At 39.4% G+C, this 15,820-nt stretch overlaps 1 protein-coding gene across 1 annotated transcript; it reads right to left on the bottom strand.

The window, feature by feature from the left end:
* Positions 1–8,032: 8,032 nt before the first annotated feature.
* On the bottom strand, positions 8,033–15,407 carry mgat2 (alpha-1,6-mannosyl-glycoprotein 2-beta-N-acetylglucosaminyltransferase). The gene is made up of 2 exons (XM_042503377.1): positions 15,251–15,407; positions 8,033–9,978 (listed from the first exon to the last, which is right to left on the bottom strand). Exon 2 carries the CDS (start codon positions 9,716–9,718, stop codon positions 8,303–8,305), a length of 1,416 nt encoding a protein of 471 aa, XP_042359311.1. The 5' UTR covers positions 9,719–9,978; positions 15,251–15,407; the 3' UTR covers positions 8,033–8,302.
* Between the last annotated feature and the right edge of the window lie 413 nt (positions 15,408–15,820).

Below are 15,820 nucleotides of genomic sequence, written 5' to 3'. Positions count from 1 at the left end.
AAAATCTATTTTTTCCAGGTTTCAGAGTCACTGGTGAATCTGAAATAATCCTTTAACACATCAAAGTCATGCAAAAAAACAACTTAATTTTCTTTACAAATGCAAGTATTCTTTTAACTGCATAGAAATAGGCATCTACTAATACACTCAGAGTTTATTATAATGTGTCGGTCTTAAATCAGTTCTTTCATTTAATTTAGTCAAATTATTAAAGGGCCGTGCAACAGGTGTTTTCAGTTACGGCTAATCAGACCTCTGGAGCCATGCTGGACTTTACACATGGCATTTAACATTTAGACGTCAGTCAAGCACATTTAGTACAAGCTTACACAGTCCTGAGAAGGAGTGTAATCAGGTATAATAAGTGAAAACACCTGTGTGGGTGAACAAAGGGTTTGGTAAAAATGGTTAAGGTGCTAAACCTGCAAGAAACAGCAAGGACACCGAACTGTCTTTATTTTCTTGGAAGACAATTGGACATGTCACAAAACAAGAAGCACAGGTGGAAAAAGGACAGTAAACGATGGCCGAATCTCATTTACTGTGGATTTTAATTATGGAGACTGGTATGAAAGGTTCACGTATAGATATCAACCCACTACAAATGGATCTTAACGTACTCCATCTGCAATCAAGGCAAGCAATGGAAATGACGAGAACAGCCACTTTTTTTGGATATCAAAAGATGACTTTGGTATTTTTCTACCTGGATCCTATTTCTTCCACATTTTTGTCTAAAATCCCTTTTACACTGCCTGTTCATGGTGGGAATTTTCCACCTCACCGTTCTTTATAAAAGGTATGATTGTGGAATGAAGGGACAAAGTTGTTTTGCCTTAAAGCCAGCGGTGGAGGTAATAACAGCGCAGCATCTACGTTTGTGTTAAAGGGACAGATGGCAGGATGGGACAAGTGTGACAATGTGACAACATGCTACCCATCACAGGAAATTTTAAAAAGCAGTTAGCAGCGTACTCAAAGAAGAAGAACAGCTTCCGAAAATGTCAGCAGTTTGGGAAAACAACGAGATCCAGGAGCTCCTCACCCTCGAGATCAACCGACATATCACAGAGAAGGTAAATGATTGTTAATGACATGTTGAAGCCATTATTGTTGTTTATAAAGTGCTGCCAACATTTTTGTTATATGTCACACTGTTGTGTTAAACGTCACACCTCTTTTTGCTTCTGCGATGCCGGCATGCTGTCTAAAATCACACACTGGAGCACAATGATGCCACCGTTGTTTGATTCTGTGTAAAAATGCAAAGGTGACAAAAAGAAGGGACTTTGTAGCAGCTTTATAGTGCACTCTCTTTGTAAAGAGGGATAAGTGACAAATAGGAAAAACTTTATTTCTTTTAAACTAGTCAAGTTATGTATAAGAAAGCTGCGGCTGGCAGCTGTGAAACAGGCTGCAAAATAACATTAATGGGCAATTATGAACTGCTGATATACATATATTAAAAATGGTTGTTTTTGCCACTGACAGGCTCAGATTATTACTCTTAGTCGGACATTATAAAGAGAATCCCTACGGAGATAGACCGTTGTGTAAAAGTTTTGTTTTTTTTTTAAAAAAAAGGCCCAAAAAAACCCCAAAACACAACAACAACAACAACAACAACAACAATCATTAAATGATAGAAAATCATTTGTTAAAAAGTTAGGGGGGAAAATTCCAGATAACTATACTTATAATTATCAAAATTATTTCACACAGTATCATTTTTAATTTTTAAGTATACTAGTTAAGTAGTTTTTCAGGTCATGTCCCAGTTTTTTTTCTTTCACGTTTCCTTGTTTGTTTGTTGCTAATTTTCAGGCACTTTTCTTTTATTTTTTACTAATATATTGCTATTTTCTGAGTCATTTCTTCTTAAGATGCTCATTATACAAGAACCTTTTTTTGCCCGGGTTTTAAGGGGTTCAACTGATACTCTTCCACATATATAACTTCATAACACTTGCAGCCTTATTACCAGTTTGTGGCATGTTTGGGTTCCAGTCAACCAGTAGGGGGCAGTGTTACTCAGACAAATGAGCACTTGAAAACAGCCCGACTTGATAAAGCAGGGGAAAACAATGTCTATATGTGTATATCCTGACGTCTCTCTTTACAAATGTATTCCCACTACTCCACCATACGACCTCATATATATTTTATACTCCAAGTGGGGAATAAAACCGCTCCTCCATAATTTATGAGTCACTTTTAGAAGAAACGTGAGCACTTGCAGCCATTAAACCAGCGGCCTGTGGCATCACGGTGAGGAAAGAGGTGATCAGCAGGCAGGAGCAGCCTGATCATCCTGTCAGGGCGTCACTCAACACATGACGGGCTCTGACGGACCGTCTGATCCCCCCTGAGCCGCACACATCAGTGCCGAGCAGGCATCAATCAGGATTTGTGCTTAGTGAGATGTTCTTCGTAAAAACATCCAACACAGGATGAACCATCTCATCACACTAACTGTAGTGTTTGCACTTTTATGTTGTTGATCCAGCAGTTAACCACATTTATTCATTATATAGAAATCAAGCCACTGTTTAACTCTTTAAAACCTGGTAAAAAAACATCGCTTTTCATGTGCTACTTTCAGCCGCCTCTCACAAATATTTAAACCTTTGAACTCTGAGTAAATTGGTGATGAGCAAATTTATTTTTCCAAAATATGGGAATAAAAAGGCAATGAGCAACTTTTTTTTTTTTAAAGCTAGCGGAAAAAGGAAAGAAACTAGAATTATTGTATTTTTAAGCACTTTCCCAAGTTTTTTTTTAACTAATTTCTTGTAATTTTCTTGTACTTTCTTTCTAATTTCTTGCAAATTTTGGGGGAATTTTTCTTTCCTTGTTTCATTCCATCTTTCCATGTTTTTTTTTTTATTGTTGTTTTTAATAAAAAATAGAAATCAAGTCAATTTGCTCAGGTTTCAAAGGGTTATTTGTATTGAGCATATGACCAGTATGCACTCTTAGAAATAAAGATGTTAACTAGAACCATATAGGGTTCTTCAGCTTGCTCCCATAGGAGAACCCTGTTTGATTCCTCGTAGAACATTTTATTAAGGTTCAGGATGAACCCTTTTGTAACCTTTACTTCTAAGAGTGTACAGTAGGAGCTTTGAAATCATTTATCTTGCATCCTCAGGGAAATCGGTCCCTCTTGATAGGAATCCAATGCACTGAGAGAGTGTCGTATTGCTCCTGTTGGGTCCTGCTTTAATAATCTTCTCACAATTCCCTCGTCTGCATGCCTCCATATATTGACCCAGAGTTTTGTTTACCTTGCAATGTGTGCAATGGCTATGAATGATTAATATCCTCTCGGAGCTGCGAGCCTAAAGAATGAGCCGCAGTCGATGTGTTGCAAAAACGAATGCGTACAATTAAGACACTTTTTTGGTTACGTCAGTGATAGATTTCCTTTGAACAAACAGGTCTAGCAGTCAGTTTATGGAAATGAACAAATTAACCTAGTTTTTGCACAAATTCCACTGGGACATTTATTTAGCCCAGTTGTTGAGACCTGCAGTGAGTTCAGAAATGAAGGAATGTCAGAAAGTACGGATAATTAATAAATTAAATGGAACCTGAGCGTCTTCTTTAAAATGGCTGTATTGGCATTTGGCACTTGGGGAGTTTGGACTCCAGTGTACAGTAATTAGATAACCACTTATGTATTCTGGGAAAGAGATGGGACAAAAAATAGGTACAGGGCAACACTCAGGAGGTGTTAAAGAGACAGTTCCCTCCAAAAATCCAAATTACATATTTTTCCTCTTACCTGTAGCGCTGTTTATCAGTTTTAGATGGCTTTGGTTTGAGTTGCAGTGTTGGAGATATCGACCGTAGAGATGTCTGTCTTCTCTTCAGTGTTGTGGAACTGGATGACACTCAGCGTGCCTCGCTCAAAGCGCCCAAAAAATATATATGTACATTTGAAAAACTCAACAGCAAATCTCTTTCCAGAAATCATGACCAGATTACTCAAGATCCACAGACCGAACCAGCCCCGCAATCCGAATCAAGAAGGAAGTGTGCATCTCTTTCTAGCTCACCTAGCACCACTGAGGTAGCTAATGTTACAGCTCAGGCAGGGAGAGAGCCATTAATGTTGAAACCTCATACAAGCCTCTTGTCAGTGAGTAGATGCACGCTTCCTCCTGCTTTATGATACAGTTGACCGGTGTCGTTTAGTAGAAAGAAAATAGTTCCTTCATGAACCTGCTCACTACTGCCAGCTCACCAAGTACCACTGAGCTCCATGAGTAGATGCACACTTCCTTCTTGATTCAGTTGGTGGTTGTTGCTCAGTAAAAAGAAAACAGTTCCTACATGAAATTGCTTACTAGCTCACCGAGTACCATTGAGCTCCATGAGTAGATGCACACTTCCTTCTGTGCTGTTAAACAGTTAGGCTATGGTTTTGTAGACAGAAAATGGCTCTTAGATCTTTATTAACTGTGTCATGATTTCTGGAAAGAGACACTGCTGATGAGTTTTCAAAACAAAATTTAAGAATACGACAAATCCATGTTTGTCTAACAGGAGGTTTTACAATTGGTGAATTATGAATTATCTTTCACCACGTCAGTAATTCAGTTTATGTCAGTCTAAGACACACTCCTACTAAGCATCCAGCAGTGGTTTTGTCTTAAATATCAAGATGGAACTACTACAAGTAGATCATAAACCCACGAATATAAAAAGGACCCAAGTGCAATTGGTTGAGAAATATAAAAGTTATAATTCTTCTTAACCAGAAAAAATGCAGCTGCCCTGTTTAGTTAAAATCACGTCCAGGTTAAACTGCTAAATAAGGGTCATAATGAAGTTGTAGACTACTCTTTAATTGGTCTTTAATTATGTAATTAAAACAACCCTGGAACCACTTATGTTTTGATCAATTAAAAGTTAATGATTTTTACCGTGTGTTTCGACTGCAAAAACTCTTTCTGCTTTTACAATAATTAATTCGGAGGAAAGATTAGCCCTGTGGCTATAGCTCAAGGCACATCACAGGACATTATTACATTTAAATTATGACAGACAGTAGCTTATGTCGTCATACAGCTCTTTTTATGGCCTTGCTGTTAGATAAAAAAATAGTTCAGATTTGATGATTTGGGGATTTTATTCTTGAATTTTGTTTGTTTTCTCTACTTCATTGGTCAATGTTTCCTCCTATGTTGTTAGATTGTCTTGTTTCAGTGTAAAAATTGTGCTACATAACCAAGTTTTTCTGATTAATGGGCAGCACAGATAACTGGGCCATCAAAAGCTTTCATGTACAACTTTTAAAGTGTTTTTTTTCCTTTTCATTCTTGCCCTCATATATTAAACTAAGTAGAGCGCTTTCAACATCACAGTTTCAAAGGCTCCAGCATCAGTTAACCATTAGTCACCAAGAATCAAGAGCACAGTGCCACTTCCTCCTTTTCTCAAATCTATTCTGAGCCGTTTCCCTTGAGGTGCGGACCCAATTATTGGGCCTCCACCATGGGAGCAGCTGCACAGTTTGTCACATGACCTCGGCACAGCAGTCTCAAGTCACACATATTCACACTGCATTAGGAATTAAAAGTTCACACGTTGGGAATAAAATGAGCATGAGGTCTGTTTGTCACAGAGGGAAGCTCTGTTAGGCTTCATCCGTGTTGTTTGTCTTACTGCGCCGAGGATACACGCTGTACATTTGTCATATTTAATTCATGCAATGTTTAGGAATTCTATGCTGAGTCTCCGAGAGGCCTAGCAGAGTCTGCCAGAGGATGTATTTAATATGAACCATACGGAGAGTCCAGTCAGCGATAACTCTGCAGTTATTTCAGATTTTGAACAGCGTGCAAAAGCGATTGTTAAACATTGCCAGAGGGGGGGAGGGGGAATCAATGCAGCTCCAGAGAAGCCACCAAGCTCGGGCCACAGCGGAAACCATCAATATAAAGCTGTGGTCTAAGTACTTAAAATGTAAATGCATCTTCAACTGCAACAACACCAAGTTGTATCAGTGTCTTGGGATCTCTCCAGGTGCAACGTGTGCATTCTTCTGTGAAATCAAAATCTCTGCACAGAGATACAAGCTGACTGATTTGGTGGATTTGCTCCCAAGTGTTAAGCCGGACAGTGATGCATTGCAACAAAGCAAATGCACTGCACTGACCAAACACTCCCTGTGTCAAACTTATGCAAGTATCATCTGCGTGTTTATAAAGATGTGCACCTTAAGTGACATCTTTTCTGCAGCCACAGGAGTAATGACACGCTCAGCGTGCTCTAGAAACCTGTTGAAGATCAGCTAAGTGGGGGATTATTTAAATGGAACAAGGTGTCTCAAAGGATCTCCTTTGATCTCAGCAAATTTAGGTGATATAAATATCTCCAAATTAATTATGCATGCACAGTGGGATTGCTAAATCCACAGATTTACCAAATTTATGACAGCCCTGATGAGCGCTTGCATGCTCTTCCCAATTTACCACGATTTAGATTTAGTTTTTGGGGTGACTTAAAGGTCCAGTGTGTAGGATTTAGGGGTGATGTATTGGCAGATATTGATTATAATATTGTGTTTTCTTTAGTGTATAATCATCTGAAAATAACTATCACTGTGTTTTTGTTACTGTAGAATGAGCTCTATATCTACATTGGGAGCGGGTCGTCGTCAGTGGAGTCCGCCATGTTTCTACAGTAGCCCAGAACGGACAAACCAAACAATGGCTGCAGGTAAGGCCGTTCACATTTTCACATCACCTCCACAATGAGCCCAATAGTGTCGGAAAAACTGTGAAACTGCTTTATTCAGTGTATTTACTGGTTTAAACCACTGGGTCCGTCTGTTTTGCAGAGGAAGAGACCTCTAAAGGTAATGCGGCTCACAGTAGCCCCTTTTACTCCGTCTCTTCGAGGCGGCAATTTCACACCATGTTTTGTTATCTATTCTGTATGAAAGGTACAATCGCTGCAGAAACACCCCAGAAACAGTGTCTGTATAAGGGGGAAAGTCGGTAGGTCGTGACATTTCGATTGTGGGAGATTTTGAAAGTAGCAGGCAGCAGTAGAGTTGCATAGGTATAACAGCTGGTATGAAAACTGTTGGTTATCACATCATGTGCATTTACTTATCTATGGTATTGAAAAAAATGCAACTGGACGGGGAATCTCACCTTTATTTTAGCTACTTTGAAAAAGGGAGACTTTTTTAGAATAACTTCAAGTCTATTATATATATATATTATACAAAACACTTAAACAAAACAGTTACTAGTTTTACAATACTAGTTTTCAAAAACTAGTATCATAACACTAATAATAATATTTCTTAATATTTATCATTATTATTATACAAAACACTTAAACAAAACAGTTACTAGTTTTACAATACTAGTTTTCAAAAACTAGTATCATAACTGATAATAATTCTGTTATACCGTCAAACCATCATATTTTATGAGGCATTATTGTACTGGAAAAATCTCTCACTTTGTTTAGCAGCTAATTTAAACAATAACAGTGCCGGAGAATGTCTGCAAATTGGGAAAATAATGAAGATGAGATCAGCCGCCATTTAACAAAGATGGAGTGCTGTCGATGCCTTTGTTATCTGTCACAGTAGAGGTTGACGCAGTTATGTTAAAAGTCACACCTGTCATGCCACTTTTGGTTCTGCAGTGCCGGCAGGCTATCTAAAATCACACACTGGAGAAGCATTGATTTGCTTGGTTTTGTGTAAAAATGGGAAGATGGCATAAAAAAAGGGACTTTTTTGGAGCAATCGGCCCTTTTTACACTGATTTTTAATGTGGAACTGCTTTATTCAGTGTTTTTACGGGTTTAAATCACCTGCTATGTTTGTTTTGGAGACAAAGATACCTCTGCGAATAAATTGTCTGAAGGTAAAAACCTGATAAATATACACTATAGAAATTCTAACCGGGACAAGTTTAAACCTGTTTGCAATTCGTTATCCGCCACTAAATGCCACTAAATGCTACACACCGCTCCTTTAACAGTGACCAATCTCAAAGTCTTAGAGAAAACACAACAATATATTGTTTAGTATATTATTGTTAATTACAACTTACAAAACAAAGCAGACTTGCCAGGATTCACTTAAATAATTCGATGTAAGAACATACGTGTGTTAAAGAAGCCAAAAATCCAACATTCGTCTTTATTTGGAACAGTCCGATAAAACAGGCAATATGAAGAATAGTCCATAAAGATTTACTTTTAAAAGGCTTTTTTTCTTTATAGAGGATGCAAAAGAGACAATAATATATAATAGTAGCAATTAAGGTCACTGTAATCGAACATAACTCTTGCAGAGTTCATGGTCCCTGATATCTCCCCAGCCCCCGTTTTTCACATGAGGGGCCACGCCTCCGGCCCCGTTGGCAGGCAGTCTCTTTGTTATCAGGAGGTTTTTTGGGAACAGCTGGTTCCCGCTGCTCTGTAGGATGTTTTCTATCTTGGTTTTCTGGCTAATCGGCATGCAAGAAGCCTTCTTGTGGTGCATGCCGCAGTCTCCGGCGTGGAAAACCCGCGGCGCCTCGCTCACCATGACCTTCCAGTAGGAGGGCAGACAGGACACGGTCAGGTGCTGCAAGGACCAGTCCCAGTTGTAGTCGTCGTAAGTGCAGAACGTGTCGGTGCACTGGATGAGCTTCTGGTACGTCTCTCTGCTCAGAGCCATGCCCATGTTGTGCTCGGTGGACTTCCACGCCTTCACCTCCACCTTGTTGGCTTTGCTGGAGTAGCCGATGTGGCTGTAGCTCCCCAGCGAGAGGATGTCGCAGTCAGTGCACTGCTCCCGTTTGAGAGCGGACATCAGCTTTAACAGGTGGATAAAGTCCGGGGACATGTAGTGGTCCTCCTCGATCAGCAGGACCACCCCCTTATGGTCCTTCAGGACTCGGACTCTGTCCCATACAAAGTGCAGCTTCCACCACCAGTGGTGCTTGGTCTGGGAGAACTTTGCCTCACGGTAGTGTCCGAACGAGTCAGGGTACTCCGCGTTGATGCAACCCAGCTTTAAGGCGTCTTTTTTGGGAATGTCTCTGGGGCAATCCCTGGGGTCGTGCCCGGGGAACTCCTGTGGGTACAGCTGGATGCTGAAGGGGAAGAAAATCTGAAGTACCTGACAAAAGTCAACAGAGGCGACGACTTTATTTATCTCGGGGGACCAGTAATCGTGGCTGAATATCAGCAGTATGCTCTCCACGCCTCTCGCTTTCCGCAAACTGTCCACTAACAGCTTAAGGTAGTCCGGTCGGTTGTGGACCTGAACCACAACAACCAGATCGTCCTTCTGTCGCGCCGCCTTAAACTTCTCCTCATTTCTTATCGTCTGATCAAAGTTGAGCTGGAAGACAATGCCTCTGTACACTAAAGTGGTGTTATCCGCCTCAGGCTTGGGTATCTTCTCTTTTTCTTTAGCTTTCTCCTGGTGTGTGTCATTTGCTTGTATAACCGGGGGTGGAGCAGGTGCCCTGCTGACGGCAGGTGTGGCTTGCACCTGGATATGATTGTTGATGCTACTACTGCTGCTGCTGCTGCTGCTGCTGCTGCCTCTCCTCACCGCCTCCACCTCCTTAGGGAACGAGCCGCCGCCGTCGTTCTTCTTCTGCCTTCCGCTGCTCCAGAAAGCTAGGCCACAGATGACAACCACCACAGTCAGTATCACCACCTTCCTCTTGTAGATTCTGAATCTCATGATAGGGGGTCAGCCTCGTGCGAAGGGAGAGAAGTCGATTGCGGTGAAACAAAAAAGCACAGGTTTGCGATTGTGATGGGTGTGCTTTTGCGAAAGGGAGCAAGGCTGATTAAAAAGAAGCTGATATGAGGCTAATTGTTGGCAAAATGAACCGTTGTTGTAAACATGGGTCCCGCTGGGATGTCATTGATGGCGGATGGATGCTCCATAAGGCATGACGGTTGCTGGGGGGCAGCAGGGTAGCAGTGTGCATGAACCACCTAAATGAAAAATAAATAAATCAATAAAGTCAGTGGCTCTGAGGCAGTTAGGGCTGAGCAATCGCTGAAATCACTACCACGTCTTAATAACGATCATTTCTGATACTGATATCAGTTTATCACAATATAGCACATGTATGCAAAAAAGCATATCTCACTTAAATAATACAAATGACAGAAATGAATTAGATCCCAATGTTTCAGAAGGTAAAACTAACAAATAATTGAGTAAACCTATTACAAGATCGCCAACATTTTTAATGATTTAATTATTAATTTTCCGAATATGGACTTTGCTTACTCGTGGAGCTGAAACAATCAGTTGATTATTTGATTAGTTGATGCTAGGGCTGCAAATAATGATTATTTTTATTGGTGACTGATGTGTTGACTATTTTCTTGATTAACCGATTAGTTGTTTGGTACGATGGCGCATTAGGGTCACTGCAGATCCAAAAGAGGGCAATATAATATACAAAAGCTCAGAATTTCTGAGATTTATGTGTCAAATTTTTGAGAAAAAGTCAGATCTTCTATAAAGTTGCAATTTTATGAGAAAAAGTCACAAATTTTTGGGGAAATTTTTCGGCCATTCTCTGGGTTTACAAAGTCTCAAAGTTATGAGGAAGAAAAAGACTGAAATTTTTTGGGTTTTTTTGGGGGGATTTAAAGAACCACATCACTTCACTTTGGAATACTTTGCAATTGGATAAAGCAGTAAGAAAATACTCCTGATTTTAGGTCAGAATTAACAGATTCTCATCAGCATTCAGAGTTTGAGGAGACGCTGCCAAACCATCCACTATTTTTGACTTTTTTCTTACAAATTTGCAACTTTATAACTTTATAAAGTCAGAATATCTGACTTTGTTCTTGCAATTTGCGACATTAATCTTGGAAATTCGGAGGGCTTTTTTTTTTCTCAGGACACTGCCCTGCGTTTTGCTTTTTTAATCTACAGTGGCCCTTAAACGCCATCATAGTTTAGTTCATAAAATGTCAGAAAATGGTGAAACATGTTGAGCAGTGTTTAACCAAACACGATGTCCTCAAATGTCTTGTTTTGTCTACGACTCAAAGATATTTAGTTTGCTGTCATAAAAGAGATTCAGAAAATATTCAGATTGAAGAAGCTGGAATCGGAAAATTTTGGTCTTTTTCTTTTTAAAATGCTCAAACCGATAAATAGATTATCAGATTATTTGACGATAAATTTAATAGTTTACAACTAATCAATTAATCTTTGCAGCTCTAGTTAATCAACAAAGGATGCACAACTAATTATATCTTACTGAAATAATAATATAACCATCATAAATTTTTTGGTGCTACAGAGATGGCGTAGCATTCAAATCATATTTTGCACATGAGGAGACATGCTTCTTAAGTATACAGAAAAAAAAAAAATCACATCATTGACATTTTTAGTGAAATGAAATGCAAAATCTAACATCGCCACAAAAATTGCAGCTCATATCAGAATATGTAATAATATTCCCCATATGTTTTTTTTTTTTTGTTTTTTGCATACCATGTATACACTCGACCATTAAAATAATCGACTGGACTAAATGTTTGAGCTCCACGACTCAGCAAACTCCATTTGCTAATGAAAAAAGAAATTCAATAACCAATTTAGTTAGATTTCAATTTGGACGGCAGCAATCTGAGACACGATAACACGATGAGATCATATCATTACGAGCTCTAACGCGCAGTTTTAATGGACACACGCTTAACAGCAATAGCAGTTATTTCATTTCACATCACAGGACAGAAAAAAAAAACCATCACCAAAACCACACACACGGCTTCAGATTCACAGCTGATTATAAACCCTCACGCACCATTTGACTCTGTATTCTTTAGTCAACGTGTGCAGGATTTTGTACTCATACAGCTTTATTTATAAAGCCATTCTTGGACTGCTGCCCACTTATTTATCCACTTAAAAGTCACATAAACAGTGCTGTCACAGCCCCACCTCTAAATTAATACAAATTAGGTCACGCAGCCCCATTTGCATAGATTTCCCTGCAGGGACCTCCATGTGAAAAGATTTTGGTCGTTAGATACATTTAGGGAGAAAATCAATGATCAGAAGTGTCACTATTTGAGGACCCTGATTAAAAATGACCCCCGCACATCTCTGTTTCACATGAATATGTAAACTCTGTATTTAATTACCGACATTGTCCCCAAATAAGGCACAAGCTGTCTTTTGTGACTCCACTCTACATAACACAGCATCTCTTTTTTTCTGAACCAACTGAAGCTATTCTTCCACTCGCTGTCACGCTATCTTTCTCATCGTCTTTGGAGATTTAGCCCTTCTGACGGACTGAGGCTGAGAGTGAGACGAGCCTCCTGCGGCCGAAACGCTGTCTGAACTTTTTCTTCTCCAAATTACGGACACGGCAAATTCACATGGGATCAAGATCGCAGATAACCACCGCAATTATTATAAATCACTGGAGGTCCCCAGGTGATACTCGTCCCATGCAGCTAGGGCTTTACTCTCATTTAGTGAATTAAATAGTGGAAATAAGCTTTTACTCATTTTTCTAGGGACCCCCCTGGAACTCCCTCAGGGACCCCTGAGGGTCCCTGTACCCCTGGCTGTGAACCAGTTTCATAACCGATAATCCCATCACTTTCAACCCCCCCAGTCTGCACAGAATTTGGTAAATTAAAAAAGAAAACGGCTCCTCCTACTCTCCCTTCAACCTGAAACATGCTCCAGCAGGAACTGAAGCTGCTCGGCAAAATTCCCCTCAGGGACGTTAAACTACTTTAAGGAATCTGGAGACAGGATCTGTGGAGGTTTTCAATAAGTGTACATAGTTTTTAAACTATTTTTTACGTCTAATTTTTTATTTGTGTCCTTTTTTGACCTGTTTGTGTCTGCGTCTCAGCTGGATTACCTATTTAAATTAAAGTTAAATAACTGTTTAAAAAAACGCTCTGACTGCTGCTTAATCCGCCTCTTTGGTTAAACCATCAATGTTGATTATTGCTCCATGCTTTTGTATTTTCCTCTACATAAATCTTCACCCTCGACTGCGTTATTAATATTGATCATCTCTCTGTCTTCAGATCTGCTGAACAAACCTCCATCTCTTCTTTGTTATTAAATTAGTGGTCTTCCAGGCTTCCTCCTGACCTCCTTTATCCGCCGTCTCCCTGCCTGGCGACTGCTCGGCTGAATGGTCGCTGTGCGGCATCGTCACTGTCGACATGTATTAGGGACTGTTCGTTATTTATGAGAGAGAAGGAGGTGGTGCCAAAAGATAAAAGATCATTTTTTACACACTGGGGAAACACGTTTGTTTTGTTTTTATTTCAGCTCAGAGGAAGGGCATACAACTTTAAATAGCTGTATTTTTATAGTATTTAATACTATTTTTAATGTTTTCTTTAAAATCACCAAAAATATCCATTTATCAAATGTCTGACAGCCATTGAACACATCATGTGGGACAAATGCTTCTGTCATAAAAAAATTACCAAATCTGAGCTTAAAATAGTGATATGTTATGATCAAAAATAAACTGTTTGCATGTTGATGAAAGGTTTAAAGTTAAAAGACTTGGTTTTTTTTTTCAGTCTTGTCATGCATGCTGGTTGGTTAATGCAAATACTTTATATTTGGCCAAATTTTAAATGAGATGTACAGTAAAGTGATTTTGTTGAAACGTCAATATTCTGAGCTTAGATTTGGTTATGTCTGGTTTTTTTGTACAGAAGCGTTTGTCCCTTACCCTTACCCTCAAGTCTTCACTCAGAAAAAAACAAAGGGAAAACTTTTAACATAGCTAGAACAGTACAAAATCACACCTACAAAATTAAACGTATCCTTTAACATCAGTGACTGAATAGAAGATATTTTATTTCTTGGCAAACAGTCAGCTTTTAATTTCATTATCTTAAGTATTTGACATGCCTCCCCCTTTTTTGCATCACCACCTCTCATAAATAATGAACAGTCCCAAATAGTTTCCATTCAGCTGAAGCTGCCAAATCAAGTGAGACGTTTCCTCTGCAGCTGATAGTGTTACCATTTAAAACCCCTTTCTTTCTTTTACAACAACCAGAACCATTTCAATCAATACAAGTCTGCGTCTGTGGTGTTTATGTTTTATAATTTATGTTTTTACAGTTTAATTTTGGCATTTTTTAAAAAGAAAACATGCCCTCAAAACCATGTTTTCTTTAAAAATTGGAAGTTAATTAATACAAAATAAAGCCATTTTGAGTTGTATGCCCATCCTCTAAGCAATAACAAAGAAAAAAGTCCCTCCCCAGTGCTTAAAAAATGCTGTGCCTCCCCCATTTTTTCACCATCTCCTCTCCTCTCATAAATAACGAACAGTCCCTAATGGTTTCCATACAGTTAAAGCTGCCAAATCAAGTGAAACATTCGCTCTGCAGCTGAAAGTGCTGTCGTTTAAACCCTCATTATAAAATAAGCAAGACAATTTTAATCATCACAAGCCTGCGTCTGTGTTGTTTAGGTTTTATAATTTCTGTTTTTGCAATTTAATTTTGGCATTTTTTAAAAAGAAAACATGCCCTCAAAACCATGTTTTCATTAAAAAATGTCAGTTAATTAATACAAAATAAAGCCATTTTGAGTTATATTCCCATCCTCTAAGCAATAACAAAGACAAAAGTCCCTCCCCAGTGCTTAAAACAATGACATGCCTCCCCCGTTTTTACACCATCATAAATCTCACCTCATAAATAACGAACAGTCCCTAATGGTTTCATACAGCTGAAGCTGCCAAATCAAGTGAAACGTTTGCTCTGCAGCTGAAAGTGCTGCCGTTTAAACGCCCTCATTTCAGTCAACACCAGTCTGCATCTGTGGTGCTTTCCCTCTCTTATAAATGCACACTGTTTTTCTGAAATCATCCTCACCGCGAGTTTTTCTGTCCTAAATTGGCCGTTGTCTCACACACACACAAACACACACACACACACACACACACACACACACACACACTGAGCCAACAACAGCTTTTAATCGATCTTTAACATAAATAAACGTTTCCGTTATTTCACCGATTGGTGATTAAAGCTCTCGTATCAACTCAAAACAACAGTTGTCGTCGCAGCTTCGCTCTTTTATGACGGCGAGCATCCCGGAAAATTAAAAAAAATGCTAACAGTAAGTTAGCTTCAGCTAGCAACTTGCAGGCAGCCCGTCCAGACCACAGACCGTCAACAACAGCGTCCATGACGGACCGCAGCCGCCGATCACCCCGCTTACCTGAAACCGGAGCGGTCGTTTCACCGAGAAACATCAGTACGGCGGCGTCCCGTTTTCCTCCATACCTCCATGCAGGCTGCAGGAACACGTAACTATCAGCTAGCTGCAAAAACCCCAAATACGGAACCACTGCTGCCGCTGTCCCACAATGCACTGGTCCAGCGGGGGGCACCCGAGACTCCCTAAATATCACATAACCTGCAGCTGACTGTGTGTGTGTGTGTGTGTGTGTGTGTGTGTGTGTCTCAAAGAGGTTCACTATACCTTTAAATACTTTACAAGTTCATATCAGGGCTTTATACATACACAGGCTATATTTGTCACGTGATACATATATACACACACACTCACACACATATATAGTTATTCTTATGTATATCTATAATCTTCGTCGTAGCATTAAACATATACGATATTTATTTTTACCCCATCCTTCTTATGGCCTGCTCTTTGATTGATTGATCTTTATTTCGAACATGTAAACATGTAAACGAGTAAGTAAACAAACAAAACAAGGAAAGCAAAATAGCATTTACAAATAAGAACAAGTATAATGCCACAAAATTAGAA

Source organism: Plectropomus leopardus, chromosome 16, assembly GCF_008729295.1.
Source record: "Plectropomus leopardus isolate mb chromosome 16, YSFRI_Pleo_2.0, whole genome shotgun sequence".
In the NCBI taxonomy this organism is placed as follows: Eukaryota; Metazoa; Chordata; class Actinopteri; order Perciformes; family Serranidae; genus Plectropomus; species Plectropomus leopardus.
This window is presented reverse-complemented; position numbering and strand designations above follow the sequence as displayed.